General features: G+C 45.7%; 1 protein-coding gene across 1 annotated transcript; it reads right to left on the bottom strand.

The window, feature by feature from the left end:
• Positions 1-907: 907 nt before the first annotated feature.
• Positions 908-4510, bottom strand: LOC103073524 (putative uncharacterized protein C22orf27). The gene is given in 6 exon segments (XM_082931211.1): positions 908-1071; positions 1114-1150; positions 1152-1206; positions 1239-1300; positions 1302-1330; positions 4429-4510. Coding segments are annotated over 6 exon segments (429 nt in total).
• Between the last annotated feature and the right edge of the window lie 9048 nt (positions 4511-13558).

Raw genomic sequence — 13558 nt, 5'->3', positions numbered from 1 at the left:
GGAAAGAGACTCTGATTCTTTGAATCTTCCTCCCTACGTTTATAAATATTTATTTTTTAAAAGAAACAAGATGCTGTGCCTGCTGTGAGACCATACATTTTTTTTGGTGACTCTTGGGCAGAGAACAGAAGCAGGATGCCAAGTCTGAGCTGCTTCTCTTGGCTCCTCAAGATGTGGTGAATCCAGTGCTCTTTGGAAGTTGGGGAGGCTCCAGGGGCAGGGCTCGGGGAGGGGCAGGGCCCCCCAGGCTGGTGCTCCCCCAGGAGCTCCAATCCAGGGGATCCCCACAGGGCCACGGTCAGGAGGAGGCTCAGCGCTGAGCAGCTCCGTGTCTCATGGCTCCTGCTTCAGGTTGGGGATGTGAGTGGTGGCCCAAGTGGTCGGTCATGGCTGTGGCACCGTCCAGACAGCTTGGGGAAGAAAGATCCTCCTGTTCAACTTCCCCATCCACCACCTAAGTTCTCCCTGCTGGAGAACTAACAGTGGACAGTGAGGTTTCCTGCCTCAAAAACTTGAGTCCAGGTTGTGGCATGGACAGATCCGACTCTGGTCAGACTGCTGACCTGGGTAACACACTGAATGTTTGAATTCCAAAGGATTCCTTTTAGGAAAGGACCATGTGTGTGAAGGAGCCCCTGTGCTGGTTGGTGGCGGCCTCGTCTGTGGGTGTGGCAGGGTCCTAGGGAGCGCACCTTCCTCAATGGTCCCGGCCATCTGGAGAGCCTGGTGCTGCTTTTTCTCTTACTGCGTCCCCCCTGTCCGGCCCCACCAGGCCCAGTCGAAGTCCCTGCTTTGGGGCAGATGGGAGGAGGGGGTCACTGAGCCACAGGGACTCCAGAGGTGGCTCTGCAGGAAGCACACCATGTCTTCCTTCCCACCTGGTCACAGCCTCATACAGCTGTGTCCCTCAACTTCTCAGGGTCAAAGACAAAGGCAAGAGTTGCTGAATTTTCTCTTTAATGGCCATTGGAAAAATTCTGGTTTGATTTCTCCCAGCTCTCTTCTTCCCCCTTTATTTGGGGACTTTGGGTTTTCTGAAGGCACAGGAACTATGGTTTTTGTGCCACTGGTCTGCGATTCAGACCTCTCGGTGTGTTTCCAGCATCTACCCACCTCTGGTCAGCAGTGGCCACGTGCTGCCCTGTGAAGACTCCAGTAGGCTGGGAAGCGCTGGTGAGGGAGGCAGGCCCCATGGGAATCGGAGGTCTTTACCCACTTGTGCACGTGGCCAGAAGCACCTGTGACTTGTGGGTTTGGGACTTCTCCAAACCACATCCCTGGGCAAGGGCTCTTTTGGGGAAGTACCACTCAGAGAGGCCCTGACCTCTTCCTCTGAAGATTCGCTAAGAGTCTTAGGGCTTCTTGAGCTGGCGGTTCCTCTCCTGTCCAGCTCGCTCTCTTCCATCACAGGCAGCATATGGTCCATTTTTGTCCCCAAACCTGCTGTTTTAATCTAAGTGCAAGCTGGTTCTGCATTTTTACCAGAGGGTAATACTCAAGTTTTTTATTTACATACCTGTAATCAAAATGCAATACTATAAACGTTTACTGGTGAGACTCCTGAACTCAGTCTGTTTTCTTCTCTTAGTAAAATCCAGCACCTTCCTCCTCTTCATTCTTTCCACCACTGTGGCTTTAAACTGTCTTCAGATTCTTCCTCATCTCCACCACCTTGTCTTATGTCTTCATTCTCCTGGACACCCATAGAAACTGAAATACTGAATTTCTTAAACATTTTAGCTTCAACTTCTGGGCGTTCCTACTTTGCTGTTTAAATCCAACCACAGCTGTGCTGAATGCAGCCTGCTTCCAGGCAGAGCTCCTTCCATTCTGGGTGGGAAGATAAGATGCAGGGGTTCCTCCCCCTTCCTTGTCCTGGATAACTAACCTGCTTGGAATTGTCTAAAACTTGGGAGAAGAAGATGGTCTGGCGGGGCTGTGGCAGGAAGGTCCTGAGTTCAAGGCGGCAAGAAGGTGAATGAGTGCAGCGACCCTTGTTTTTAAGGAGTAGGAGGGATGGGGACTTTCCTGTTTTCTTTTTTTTTTTTTTTTCAAGTGACACACGCATATGGTAAAAATTCAAACAGTACGAAAGGCTGGACCATGAAAAGCAAGGCTCCCTCCTCCCCACCCCCCTGCCCCCCAATGCTCACTTTCCCTGGAAAGAGTATCCGTCCTGAGCACACAACTACACATTTACTGTTCTGTTTCTGCCTGTTTCTCACTTAGTAAATCTTGGGACTTGTTTCTGAAGAGCTCACATGGATCTACTTTATTCTTCTGAACAACCACATAGCATTTCATCGTCTTGGATGTACTGTCATTTAGTGGTCCCATTTATAGAGATTTTGGTTTTTCATGTTTATGAAAAGTGCTGTGATGAGTGTGTGTGTGTGTATACATGTGTACTTAATCGTTAACTCAGATCAGGGTTTATACAGGGTTAAGATCCAAAGAGAGAAATGGCTGTTAGATGGTGGATGCATTAAAAATTCTAAGATACATTCCAGAAAAGACTTCCCAATTTCAACTCCCACCAACAGTATATTCCTTGCCCCCCACTCCCACTTGCCTGTCTGTAGTCTCTTCCATCTGAACTGTTTACTAATCTGAAAGGTGAAAAGTGATGGATTTTTGAGTTGGTTTGAATTAATTTACGTGAGATTGAACATCTTTGTTGGCCGGTTGTGTTTCTCTCTGGGACACAGCTGTAGTTCTGAGTCTTGGGGTAGGGACTTTGTAAATCAGATGAAAAACAAGGGGCAAGTCCTCAGGGAAATGTTCACCTTATTATCACCCCTCAGCCCCTAAGTGTCCCATGGATTTAGCATTACAAACCCCACATCAATACTGTATTACTAGGTCAGGACAAGGGTTTGACATTGTTTACCAAAGGAAGGCATAGGTTAATAGGCTGAGAGAAACTTCTCTGGTTCCTCCTGTGAGTGGCACTGCTTTTTGGTTCCTCTTGTTGGGTCTAGTTCCCCTTGAAAGACATGACTGTCTTTTAGACCCGTGGTTCAAGCAGCACTGGGCAAGCATCCACAGCTCTACAGACCAATCCGTGTTAAGACTGATAGAGCTCAAACTTCTTTCCCTTTTACACAGAACACAAGATTTGGTCTGAGCAGGCCGTGCCTCCACTGGCTACTCGTCCCCGATGTAAGGCTGTCCTGCATCTGGGCCAGGCTGTAAGGGACCCGCTGGCAGTTGCTTAGATACCTGAAACATCCTCAAAATTCCACTGGAGGATTCTGCCCTTTGCTGGAGATGGAACCTCTGAGGCTTCCTTTGGAACGGCCACATTGCTCTTGGTTCCTGAGCAGGTGGACAGCCAGCTTGTCCACGGGAGGCAGAGCTACAAAAGAACATGCGTTCTCTGCTGCCATGTTTGAGGCCTCCAACTGTCCTCAGCACTGCTGGGGGCACCCTCTCCATAGTGAGCAAGACACAGACTGGACAGAGGAAGGGCCTGGCGAGGGACAATCCCACTCAGGAATGAGCCCAAATGTTGCCAAGCCTGTTTTTCAGTCTGGCAGTTTTCATGGCAGTAACTTGGAATGTGCCAGGCCCAACTAGGACCCCTGGTGGATCCTGCAGAAATTTCCTTCTTTCAGCTCACAAGGCTTCAGACAAATCACTGCCCATCCTGGGTCCCCTTTTCCTCCTCTAAAATAAAGGCGTTGGATGACAGTAGAGATTTTCTGGCTTACTAAGTCGTAGTTCTCCACCAGAAATTTATCCAGAGGCCCATATAGACGGTTGGAATGGGGCCCCAAAGCCCTTGCTGCCCTGACCCCTTATCTTTGCTTACAAGATTCACTGGCCCCACCTGCTGCCTGTAGGCCTTCCACGGCCTACTCATTGGCCCTCGTGGGGTGTTACCCTATGGCCTTTTGGCCTCCGAGGTGAGGAGGGCAGGTCTTCGATCCAGCCGCCTTCGGTCCGCAAAGCAGGTTGCCCCTGCTACTTCCTGGGGCTCGGGCTTTCTCAGCAGCTTCCAGCCAAGGGCCTGGAGATAGGGGAGCCCATGCCACTGAGGCCAACCTGGACCAGGGACAGGGGAAGGGTCTGATAGACACATCCCTCCTTTCTTGTCCCCTCTGGACTCTGCTGAGATGCTTCCACGGGACTCTCTGGGGCCACTTCCTGCCCGAGCAACTGCAGTTCTCGGGAAGCAGTGGGCAGCTCTAATCCACAACTTTGAATTTATGGTCCTTTCTTCCCCACTTCTTACTCTGTTTAAGCTCTGGGTTCTCACTCCCCTACCCAGTTCCCCACCATTTAAGCCAGTCCGGCACTAGCCGGGTTTGGGGGCGCTGCGAGGAGAACCCCTAATTGTCAGAAGGAAGAGTTTTGAGTTCCTTACGCTAAATCATCAGTTACCATAACACAGCACAAGCCCGGGGACTGGCTGCAAACTCTCACCCGGCGCAGAGAACACGTCCAGGACCCGGCCCTCGGCCATCTCTCTCCGGAGGCTATGGGGGTGTCCAACGCTCAGTCCCATCCGGGCGCCTGCCTTCTCCCAGGTCGCCAACGGTTGCGGGAGGCGGAGAGCACCCCTCCCACCCTCCTCCAGGCCCTCAAGGCAGGCGCGCAATGGCGCCTGCGCGGTGCAGCGGCCTGGCACGTGTTCTGCGCCCAGCGCATGCGCCCTGGGAACGTCACGAGCCTGCCTACGTGCCCGAGCCCAGGTGGGTGGGCGTCCGAGCCTCAGACGGGGCGAGGGTAGGGAGTTGTGAGCAAACTCTGGGTGTACAAGGCCCGCCCAGGGCCCAGCCTGGGGACGAAGGCCTCGGGGGTCCCACATCCTAGGGCCAGCGGAGGGAAGGCCTAGGGGATCCAGTGTCCAGCTCAGACCCCAAGCAGAGAAGTGGGGAATTTTTTCCGCTGGAGTCTGCGTATTAAGCCCGGGCACAGGTGAAAGCTTTTACCCGGTTGTTTTCCAACTTTTTGTGGTCATTACAGAAAACTTTTTGGTATGGATGTCCTTGATGGTGTGGTGCTTTTACGTCTGCAAGACAGAGGACCTGGGAAGGAAGCTGCATGTCTTTTTTGTTTTTTGTTTTGCGGTACGCGGGCCTGTCACAGCTGTGGCCTCTCCCGTTGCGGAGCACAGGCTCCGGAAGCGCAGGATCCGGAAGCGCAGGCTCAGCCGCTCTGCAACATGTGGGATCTTCCCGGACCGGGGCACGAGCCCGTATCCCCTGCATCGGCAGGCGGACTCTCAACCACTGCGCCACCAGGGAAGCCCGAAGCTGCATGTTTTACATTTTGAAATACCCTTTCCAGGTAATTTCCCCTGAAGGTCCAGCCCGCTGACTCTCGGGACCTGAGGCCTCTTGGGTTTCATGACCTCGGCTCACAACTTGCTTTTCTGCTGGTTTGTCTGTCCTTGGCCTGGTTCATGGTGTTTCTTGAAAGGTTTTGGGGTTTCCTATCATGTTTAAGAAAGTCCTTTCCCCTCTACTCACCTGCAAACATTCTCTTGCATTTTGTTGCACTGTATTAAAGTTTTTTGTGTCAACCTCCACTCCCTTTGGGAAATATTTTAGTATCTGCGGTTAGGCAGGAGTCAGACTTTGGTTTTGGTTTTTCCAGATGGAAATTCACTTATGCCACCCCCGTTTCTTAAACGAACCACCTAGGTCATTATTTATATTCATTCTATTTGGTTTTGGACCTGTTGGGCTTGAGATGACCCTTACATATGTCAATGGAGACAGCCTGTTACCAGCTGGACAGGCGATTCTGACGCGAGGGGTGAGGTCCTACCTGAAACTAGCTTTGGGGGCGTCATTAGCATCTAGATGGATCAATCTCCCTCGCTGTTTTTCTTATTAAAATAGTTTTCCAGGCTATTCTTAGAATTTCTTCTCTCATGAAATTTAAAATCACGTAATCCAGTTCTCTCCTGTCCCTGCCCGCTTCCACAACAAGTTCCATTGGGATTTAAATTATAATTGCATTAAATTTAGATGTAAGTTATGGGAGAGTTGACATTTTTATGATTTTAAATCTCCCTAGACGATACGAAATGGTTTTCCATTTGTTTGACTCCTTTTAGATCTTCCAGTAAGATTTTATTTCTTCATATGGGTTGTGTAACTTTCTCATTTTATTCCTGTTTTATGTTATTTGTCATTATTGTGAATGGAATTTTCCCCCATCTCTATTCCTGATTATTAATATATAGAAAAGCAAATTGTTTAATATAATTTATTTTCTATCTTATAAACTCTGGTAGTTTTCAAAATAAACTTGTATTTTTAGATAAAATGTGCAAATTTGCCAGTATGCCAGTTTTAATTGCCGAACCTCTGGAACAGTGTTGAATAGTTAATTATCCAGGTCTTTTTTCTGATGAGGATGGAAATCCACATGTTAGGGTTGAGCAGAATATTGTCTGTTGGTTTTGGTGACTGGTCTTTAAAGTGTGGAAAGAGTTTTTTCTGTTTTTGTTGATGCTGTTGTCTTGTTTTTTAAACTTGGGGCTTCTGGGATGCAGCCGTGGCTGTCAATCTTGTCTGAGTTGAGCACCAGGGGGCACCAGTTACACAGAATGAAATGTGGGTTGTGAGGCCCCCGTCCCCATCCCCCATTGTCAAATGCATCTATTGATAAAATCATGTGGGTTTTTTCTCCTTTAAGCTACTGTTTTAGCGATTATTCTTATTAGACATTGAGCAGCTACAAAAGAATACTGTATAAAATATTTATAAGGGGGCTTCCCTGGTGGCACAGTGGTTGAGAGTCCGCCTGCCGATGCAGGGAATACGGCTTCGTGCCCCGGTCCGGGAAGATCCCACATGCCGCGGAGCCAGAGCGGCTGGGCCCTTGAGCCATGGCCGCTGAGCCTGCGCGTCCGGAGCCTGTGCTCCGCAACAGGAGAGGCCACAGCAGTGAGAGGCCCGCGTACCGCAAAAAAAAAATAATAAAAAATTTATAAGGTAAGAAGAATATGCAGTGTACATCCATCACCTGGTTTAAGAAAACACATTATTATTGCTTAATAATCCCGGTGTGCCCCTCCTGGGTCCTTTCCCCTTTCTTCCTTGCTCAGTGGTAACCACAGACCTGAATTCTGTGTTTATCTTTTCTTTGCTCTTCTTATACTTTTACCATGTTGGTTTGCATTTCTAAATAATTGCTTTGTTTTGCCTGTTTTTTTTTTTTTTTTTTTTTTTCCCCCCAGCACGTGGGCCTCTCACTGCTGTGGCCTGTCCCGTCGCGGAGCACAGGCTCTGGACGTGCAGGCTCAGCGGCCATGGCTCACGGGCCCAGCCGCTCCGCGGCATGTGGGATCTTTCCGGCCTGGGGCACGAACCCGCATCCCCTGCATCGGCAGGCGGACTCTCAACCACTGCGCCACCAGGGAAGCCCTGTTTTGCCTGTTTTTGAACTTAAATGGACATAACTTTTTTTAAAAAATACATTATTTATTTAGTTTTGGCTGTGTTGCGTCTTTGTTGTTGCACACGGGCTTCTCATGGCGATGGCTTGTCTTTGTTGTGGAGCTCTAGGCACGCAGGCTTCAATAGTTGTGGCACGCAGGGGATCAGTAGTTGTGGTTTGCGAGCTCTAGAGCACAGGTTCGGAAGTTGTGGCACACGGGCTTAGTTCCTCCGCGGCATGTGGGATCTTCCCGGACCAGGGCTCCAACCCGTGTCCCCTGCATTGGCAGGCGGATTCATTACCACTCTGCCACCAGGAAGTCCCGGACATAACATTTTATTTACTATTCTGCAATTTGTTTTCTTTTCAATATTATGTTCCAGAAATTTACGCATGTTGTTGAGTGTAGCTGTAATTTATTCATCTTCACTAGTGTATCGTAGTGCTGAATATTATACAGTAATAAAAACAAATTACACGGGGCTTCCCTGGTGGCGCAGTGGTTGAGAGTCCGCCTGCCGATGCAGGAGATGTGGGTTCGTGCCCCGGTCCGGGGGGATCCCACATGCCGCGGAGCGGCTGGGCCCGTGGGCCATGGCCGCTGAGCCTGCGCGCCCGGAGCCTGTGCTCCGCACCGAGAGAGGCCACAACAGTGAGAGGCCCGCGTACCGCAAAAAAAAAAACAAAAAAACAAAAAAAACAAATTATACCTACAACAGAACCTACCACAGTTTTAAAAATCCATGTCTCTGGCATTTGGGTTGTATCTAGCTTTTTGCTATTACAGTACATCTGTGGACATTCATGTTTATGTCTCCTGTTGCATGCATAATCCTTGGAGACTTGCTGCATCATAGGCCATGCCGATTTCAACTTTACTAGATAATGCCAAATTCTTTTCAGAAGCAGTTGTATCAATTTACATGCCCATTGGCACTAAGTGCTTCATTCCTCTACTTCCTCACCTACACTTGATATTGCTATACTTGATTTGTTTTTTGCCAGTCTGAAGGGTGTGTAGTGTTATCTCATTATGGTTTAATTTGCATTTACCTGATGTCTAATGTGGTTGAGTATCTTTTCATGTTTATTGACTGTTTGAATTTCTTCTTTGATAAAGTGTTTGCTCAAGACTTTTTCCCATTTTTCTACTCTTTTGTCTTCTTTTTATTGATTTGTATTTTTGTATATTCTAGATACAAGTTCTTTATAAGTTATCTGTGTTGCAAAAATCTTCCACTCTTTGGCATACTTTGTTTTAGCTCTCTTTTTATAGTCTTTTGATGAGACGTTCTTAATTTTTTTTTTTTTGATTTTCTTGAATGAGGTCTTAGTTGCAGCAGGTGAGCTCCTTAGTTGCGGCAGGCGGGCTCCTTAGTTGTGGCACGTGGGTTCATTAGTTGCAGCTTGTAGGCTCCTTAGTTGTAGCATGTGGGCTCCTTAGTTGTGACACATGGGCTCCTTAGTTGAGGCTCGCTGGCTCCTTAGTTGTGGCATGCAAACTCTTAGTTTCAGCATGCATGTGAGATCTAGTTCCCTGAGCAGGGATCGAACCTGGGCCCCCAGAGCACGGAGTCTTATCCACTGCGCCACCAGGGAAGTCCCTCTTAATTTTAATATAGACTAATTTATCAGTCTTTTACTGTTTGCATTTTTTGTAACTTATTTAAGAAATCCTTCCCTATCCTGAGGTCATGAAGATACTGTTTTGTATTGTCTTCTAAAGTGTTTATAGTTTTGTCTTTCACATATAGACCTTTAATCCACCTGAAATTGCCTTTTGTGTATGGTATGAGGTAGAGCTCCAGTTCCTTCCTGATTGTCCTTATACCCCTTATTGAAAAGTCTTACCTTTCTCATTAATCTACAGTGCGACCTCTCTCATATATCGAATGTTCATATATGTATGAATCTGTTTCTGAATTTTTATTCAGTTACATTTGTTGTTTCTCTATGCCAACACCACACTGATTTATTTATTATAGTTTTACAATAAGTTTTGATATCTAGTAGAGCTGGTCTTGCCACTTTTTCTGCTTCAAGAGTGTCTTGACTATTCTTGGTCCTTTGCATTTCCATATAAATTTTAGAAGCATTTTATCAAGCTCCATGAGAAAAGCTATAGGGGTTTCATTGGAATTGATTGTATGTCATCAGTTTGAGAAGAATTGATATCTTTATAAGCCTTCCAAACCATGAAGATGGTATAACTCTCCATTAATTTAGATCTTTCTTTAGTGTCTTTCAAGAAAGTATTGTGATTTTCCCTTCAGAAGTCTTGTATGTCCTTTGTTACTATGTATGTACCTATATATCCTAGGTATCTGATGATTTTTGATGCTACTGTAAATAATATTTTTTAAAACTTTATTTCCTGACAATTTGTTGCTAGCAAATAAAAATGTAATTGATTTTTATATATTGATGATTCTATTTTATCTTTAGATTCTTTTGGATTTTCTTTGATACATCATCTGGGAGCAATGATAATTTTGCCAGTTCTCATACCTCACATTTTTCTTGCCTTGTTGCATTGGCTAGGACTGCCAATACAGTGTTGAATGTAAAGGGTAAAAATGGGTATCTTTTGTTCTCTATCTCACAGAGAAAGCTTTTTCCCCCTTTGGTAGATATCATTCCTCAGCTTAAGGAAGTTTCTTTCTATTCCTATTTTTAAGCGTTTTTTTCCTTTTAAATATCATTGATGCATGTTGAATTTTTTCTCAAGTGTTTTCTGCATCCATTGAGATGACCATTCAGTGTTCTCCTTTAATTTGTTAACATGGTGAATTACATTGGTTACTTTTTCATAGGCTAAACCTTGCACTTCTGGAGTGATTATAATTTTTCTATATTTCTAGATTTGTTAATATTTTGTTTTGAATTGTACCAGCATGTGAGTGACACTAGTTTGTGATTTTCCTTTCTTGTACTGTCCTTGTTAGGTTTTGGTGACCAGGTTATACTAGCCTCAAGAAATGAGTTGGGGAGTATCCCTCTTGGGATAGTTTCTGTAAGGTTGGTTAGTCCTTGGTCAGTTGTGTCTGGAGTTTTGTGTGTATATGTGTGGGGAGATTTTTTAACTGACTGAATTTTTAAAAGGTTATAATACTATTCAGGTTTTTCTAATTTTTGAGTCAGTTTTAAGTTTTATTTTTCTAGAATTTTATCTCAGTTTTCAAAGATGTTGTTACAGAGTTATTCACAATACCCTTAAAATATCTGTAGCATCTCTATATCCTCTTTTCATTCCAAATATTGTTTTTTGGGTTCATCCATTTCCTCCTTCCATTTTCCTTATCATTAAAGTTGGTCAGTTTTAGTTTTTCTAAGAATCAACCTCAGCTTTCTTGGTCCTTTCTATTATGTTTGTTTTCTCTTTCATTAATTTGTGATCGTAATTTCCTTATGTGTCCTTTGAGTTTATCCTAATGCTCATTTTCCTACTCAAATTGGATGTTTAGCTCATTATTTAGCCTTTATTCTTTTCAACATGAGCTTTTAGGCTATAAATTTCCCTCTAAGTACAGCTTTATTTATGTCCTAGAAGTTTAGGTATATAATATTTTAATTTTTAATTGTATTTTCTGATTTTTGATTTCTTCTTTGATCCATGAGTTATTTTAAAAGCATATATCTTTTTTTGTGTGTGTGTGTGTTACGCAGGCCTCTCACCATTGTGGCCTCTCCTGCTGCAGAGCAGAGGTTCCGGACGTGCAGGCTCAGCGGCTATGGCTCACGGGCCCAGCCGCTCTGTGGCATGTGGGATCCTCCCGGGCCGGGGCACGAACCCATGTCCCCTGCATTGACAGGCGGACTCTCAACCACTGCGCCACCAGGGAAGCCCTAAAAGCATATTTCTTAATGTTCAAACATGGTTGCTTTTTCTAATTATCTTTTCGTTATTGATTTTGACCTTTCATTGTGATATTAGAATGTGGTCTGTATGCCAGTCCTTTGAAATTTGCTGAGGCTTGACAACTGGCCCAAGTATGTGGCTAATATTCATAAATATTCTGTGTGCATTTCAAAAATATGTATTTTGCAGTTACGTGTAATTCTCTGTATGTGCCTGTTACCAGATGTTAATTGTGTTGTTTGAACCCTTGCTGATATTTTTGGTCTGTCTGAGCTCTCATTACTGGGAGAGAGATGTTAAAATCTTCCATTATGATTGTGGATTTATCTATTTCTCCTTCTGATTGTGTCCATTTTACTTTATTTTGAGATATTACTAGGTGCCTGTGAGTTTTAGAACTCTATGAATTTTACTTTTTATCATTATAAAGTGGCTTTTTAAATTTTCTACCCTTGATCATAGCCAAAAGGCCAAGAAGTGATTGCTTTATTTTCTGAAAGTTGACATCTAGTAGTATTTTTTGTCTCAAAGTCTGTCTTGTCTGTATACTTATGTTTTAGGTGTTTTCTTGTAACTAGCATATAGTGGGATTTTGTTTGTATTTGATATTTTTTGTTCTTACCCAAAGCATTTGTTTAAATTTTGTGTAATTATTGATATATTGGTTAACTTATTTCCATCTTCTTATTTTTAAATTTTTATTCCAGCTTATCTGCATTCCTTTTCCCTTTCCTTTCCTGCTTTCTTTTAGATTGACTGAAAATTTCTCCCCCACATAGTGTTTTTTCTCAGTTTTTGAAATTTAGTATTCCTATTCCTCTATATGTTTTACATAATATTGGGCTGGCCAAAAAGTTCGTTTGGGTTTTTCAGTAAGATGTTGTGGGAAAATCCGAATGAACTTTTTGGCCAGTCCAATACTTAACTCATCAAAGTCTAACTCCATAAGCCATTTAATTTTTTTTAATATTTATTTATTTGTTTGGCTGTGCCAGGTCTTAGTTGCGGCACGTGGGATCTCCGTTGCTGTGTGCAGGATCTTTGTTGCGGCATGTGGGATCTTTTGGTTGCGGCAGGCAGCCTCTTAGTTGCGGCATGTGGTCTCTTAGTTGCAGCCTGTGGACTCTTAGTTGCGGCATGCATGTGGGATCTACTTACCTGCCCAGGGATCACCCCACGCCCTTCTCTCCAGTGAGGGCTGTCCCTCCAGCACCTCGGCAGGGACTCACCAGTGCCTGCCTCCCCACAGATGGGAAAGTTAAGGCCCTGGAAGGAGTTGTACGGTACCAGCCTTGGATCCCACAGCATTGGGGTGTTGGGACAGGTGGCTAGAGCCTGGCTCTGATGCCCCTGTGGTGCCCTGCCCCACTCCATCCTGTCACCTGGAAGTGCTGGCAGTGGGAGGAGGACCCACTGGGCCAGACCAGCCACCCTTGTTTGGGTCCTGGGAACTAGTGATCCAAGTTGCTTGAGGTCAGGTCATGGTCACTGAGCAACCCTAGACCTCACCAGGGCCAGCGTTCCCTGTGGAGAGTGGTGAGGGCCTTGGCCTGGCCTCAGGCCAAACTGTGACCCTCCAGTAGGTGCCACCTCAGCCCTCTGCAGCCTTCCTGGCCCAGACCCTGTCCCACCAGGTCTTCCATCCCCGCCCCTCCCCATCCAGACCAACCTCCCACTGCCTGCTTCTGGCGCTGAGCAGAATAGTGCCCCACACTCCTCCCCCATGCCACCTGTGGGCTGTTGCCTGCTCTCCCGTGTCAGCCCTGCTCCACCCAGTCACAGACAGACTCAGGGATGGGGCCGTGGAAAACTCCAAGATTTTTTATTACTGGTCAGAAGGTGCTCACTCACAGTTCTGAGAAAAGGAACATTGAAGAGCTCTGCTGCAGGCCTCATGGGGCTGCCTGCCTGCCTGCCCACCCGCCCTCCAGTGGGCACCCTAAGGCATTTCACACGTTGGTGTTTTCACTTTTTTTTTTTTTTTTTTTATAAAAACAAAACCAGTCCTGGAGTAGAAAGTAAAACCCTGTGATGAACTTTCAGGACCAAATTAAAGTGTGAAAGGTTGAGTAGGAGTTCTGAGGGGCTGGGACAGTGGCCACAGTGGCCCAGGCCCCCCCACAGTTGGCAGAAGCCACTGGAAGGGAATCTGAGGAGAGGGCAGGGCACAGCTGACAGGAGGGCCAAACTCAGACAGGAGCACCCTGTCGTCATCATTTTTTCACTTCTACATATCATAAAAATTTAAGCAAAATAGCTATTATATATATATATATATATATATATATATATATATATGGC

Source organism: Lipotes vexillifer, unplaced genomic scaffold (assembly GCF_000442215.2).
Source record: "Lipotes vexillifer unplaced genomic scaffold, Lipotes_vexillifer_v1.1 scaffold691, whole genome shotgun sequence".
Taxonomy (NCBI): domain Eukaryota; kingdom Metazoa; phylum Chordata; class Mammalia; order Artiodactyla; family Lipotidae; genus Lipotes; species Lipotes vexillifer.
This window is presented reverse-complemented; position numbering and strand designations above follow the sequence as displayed.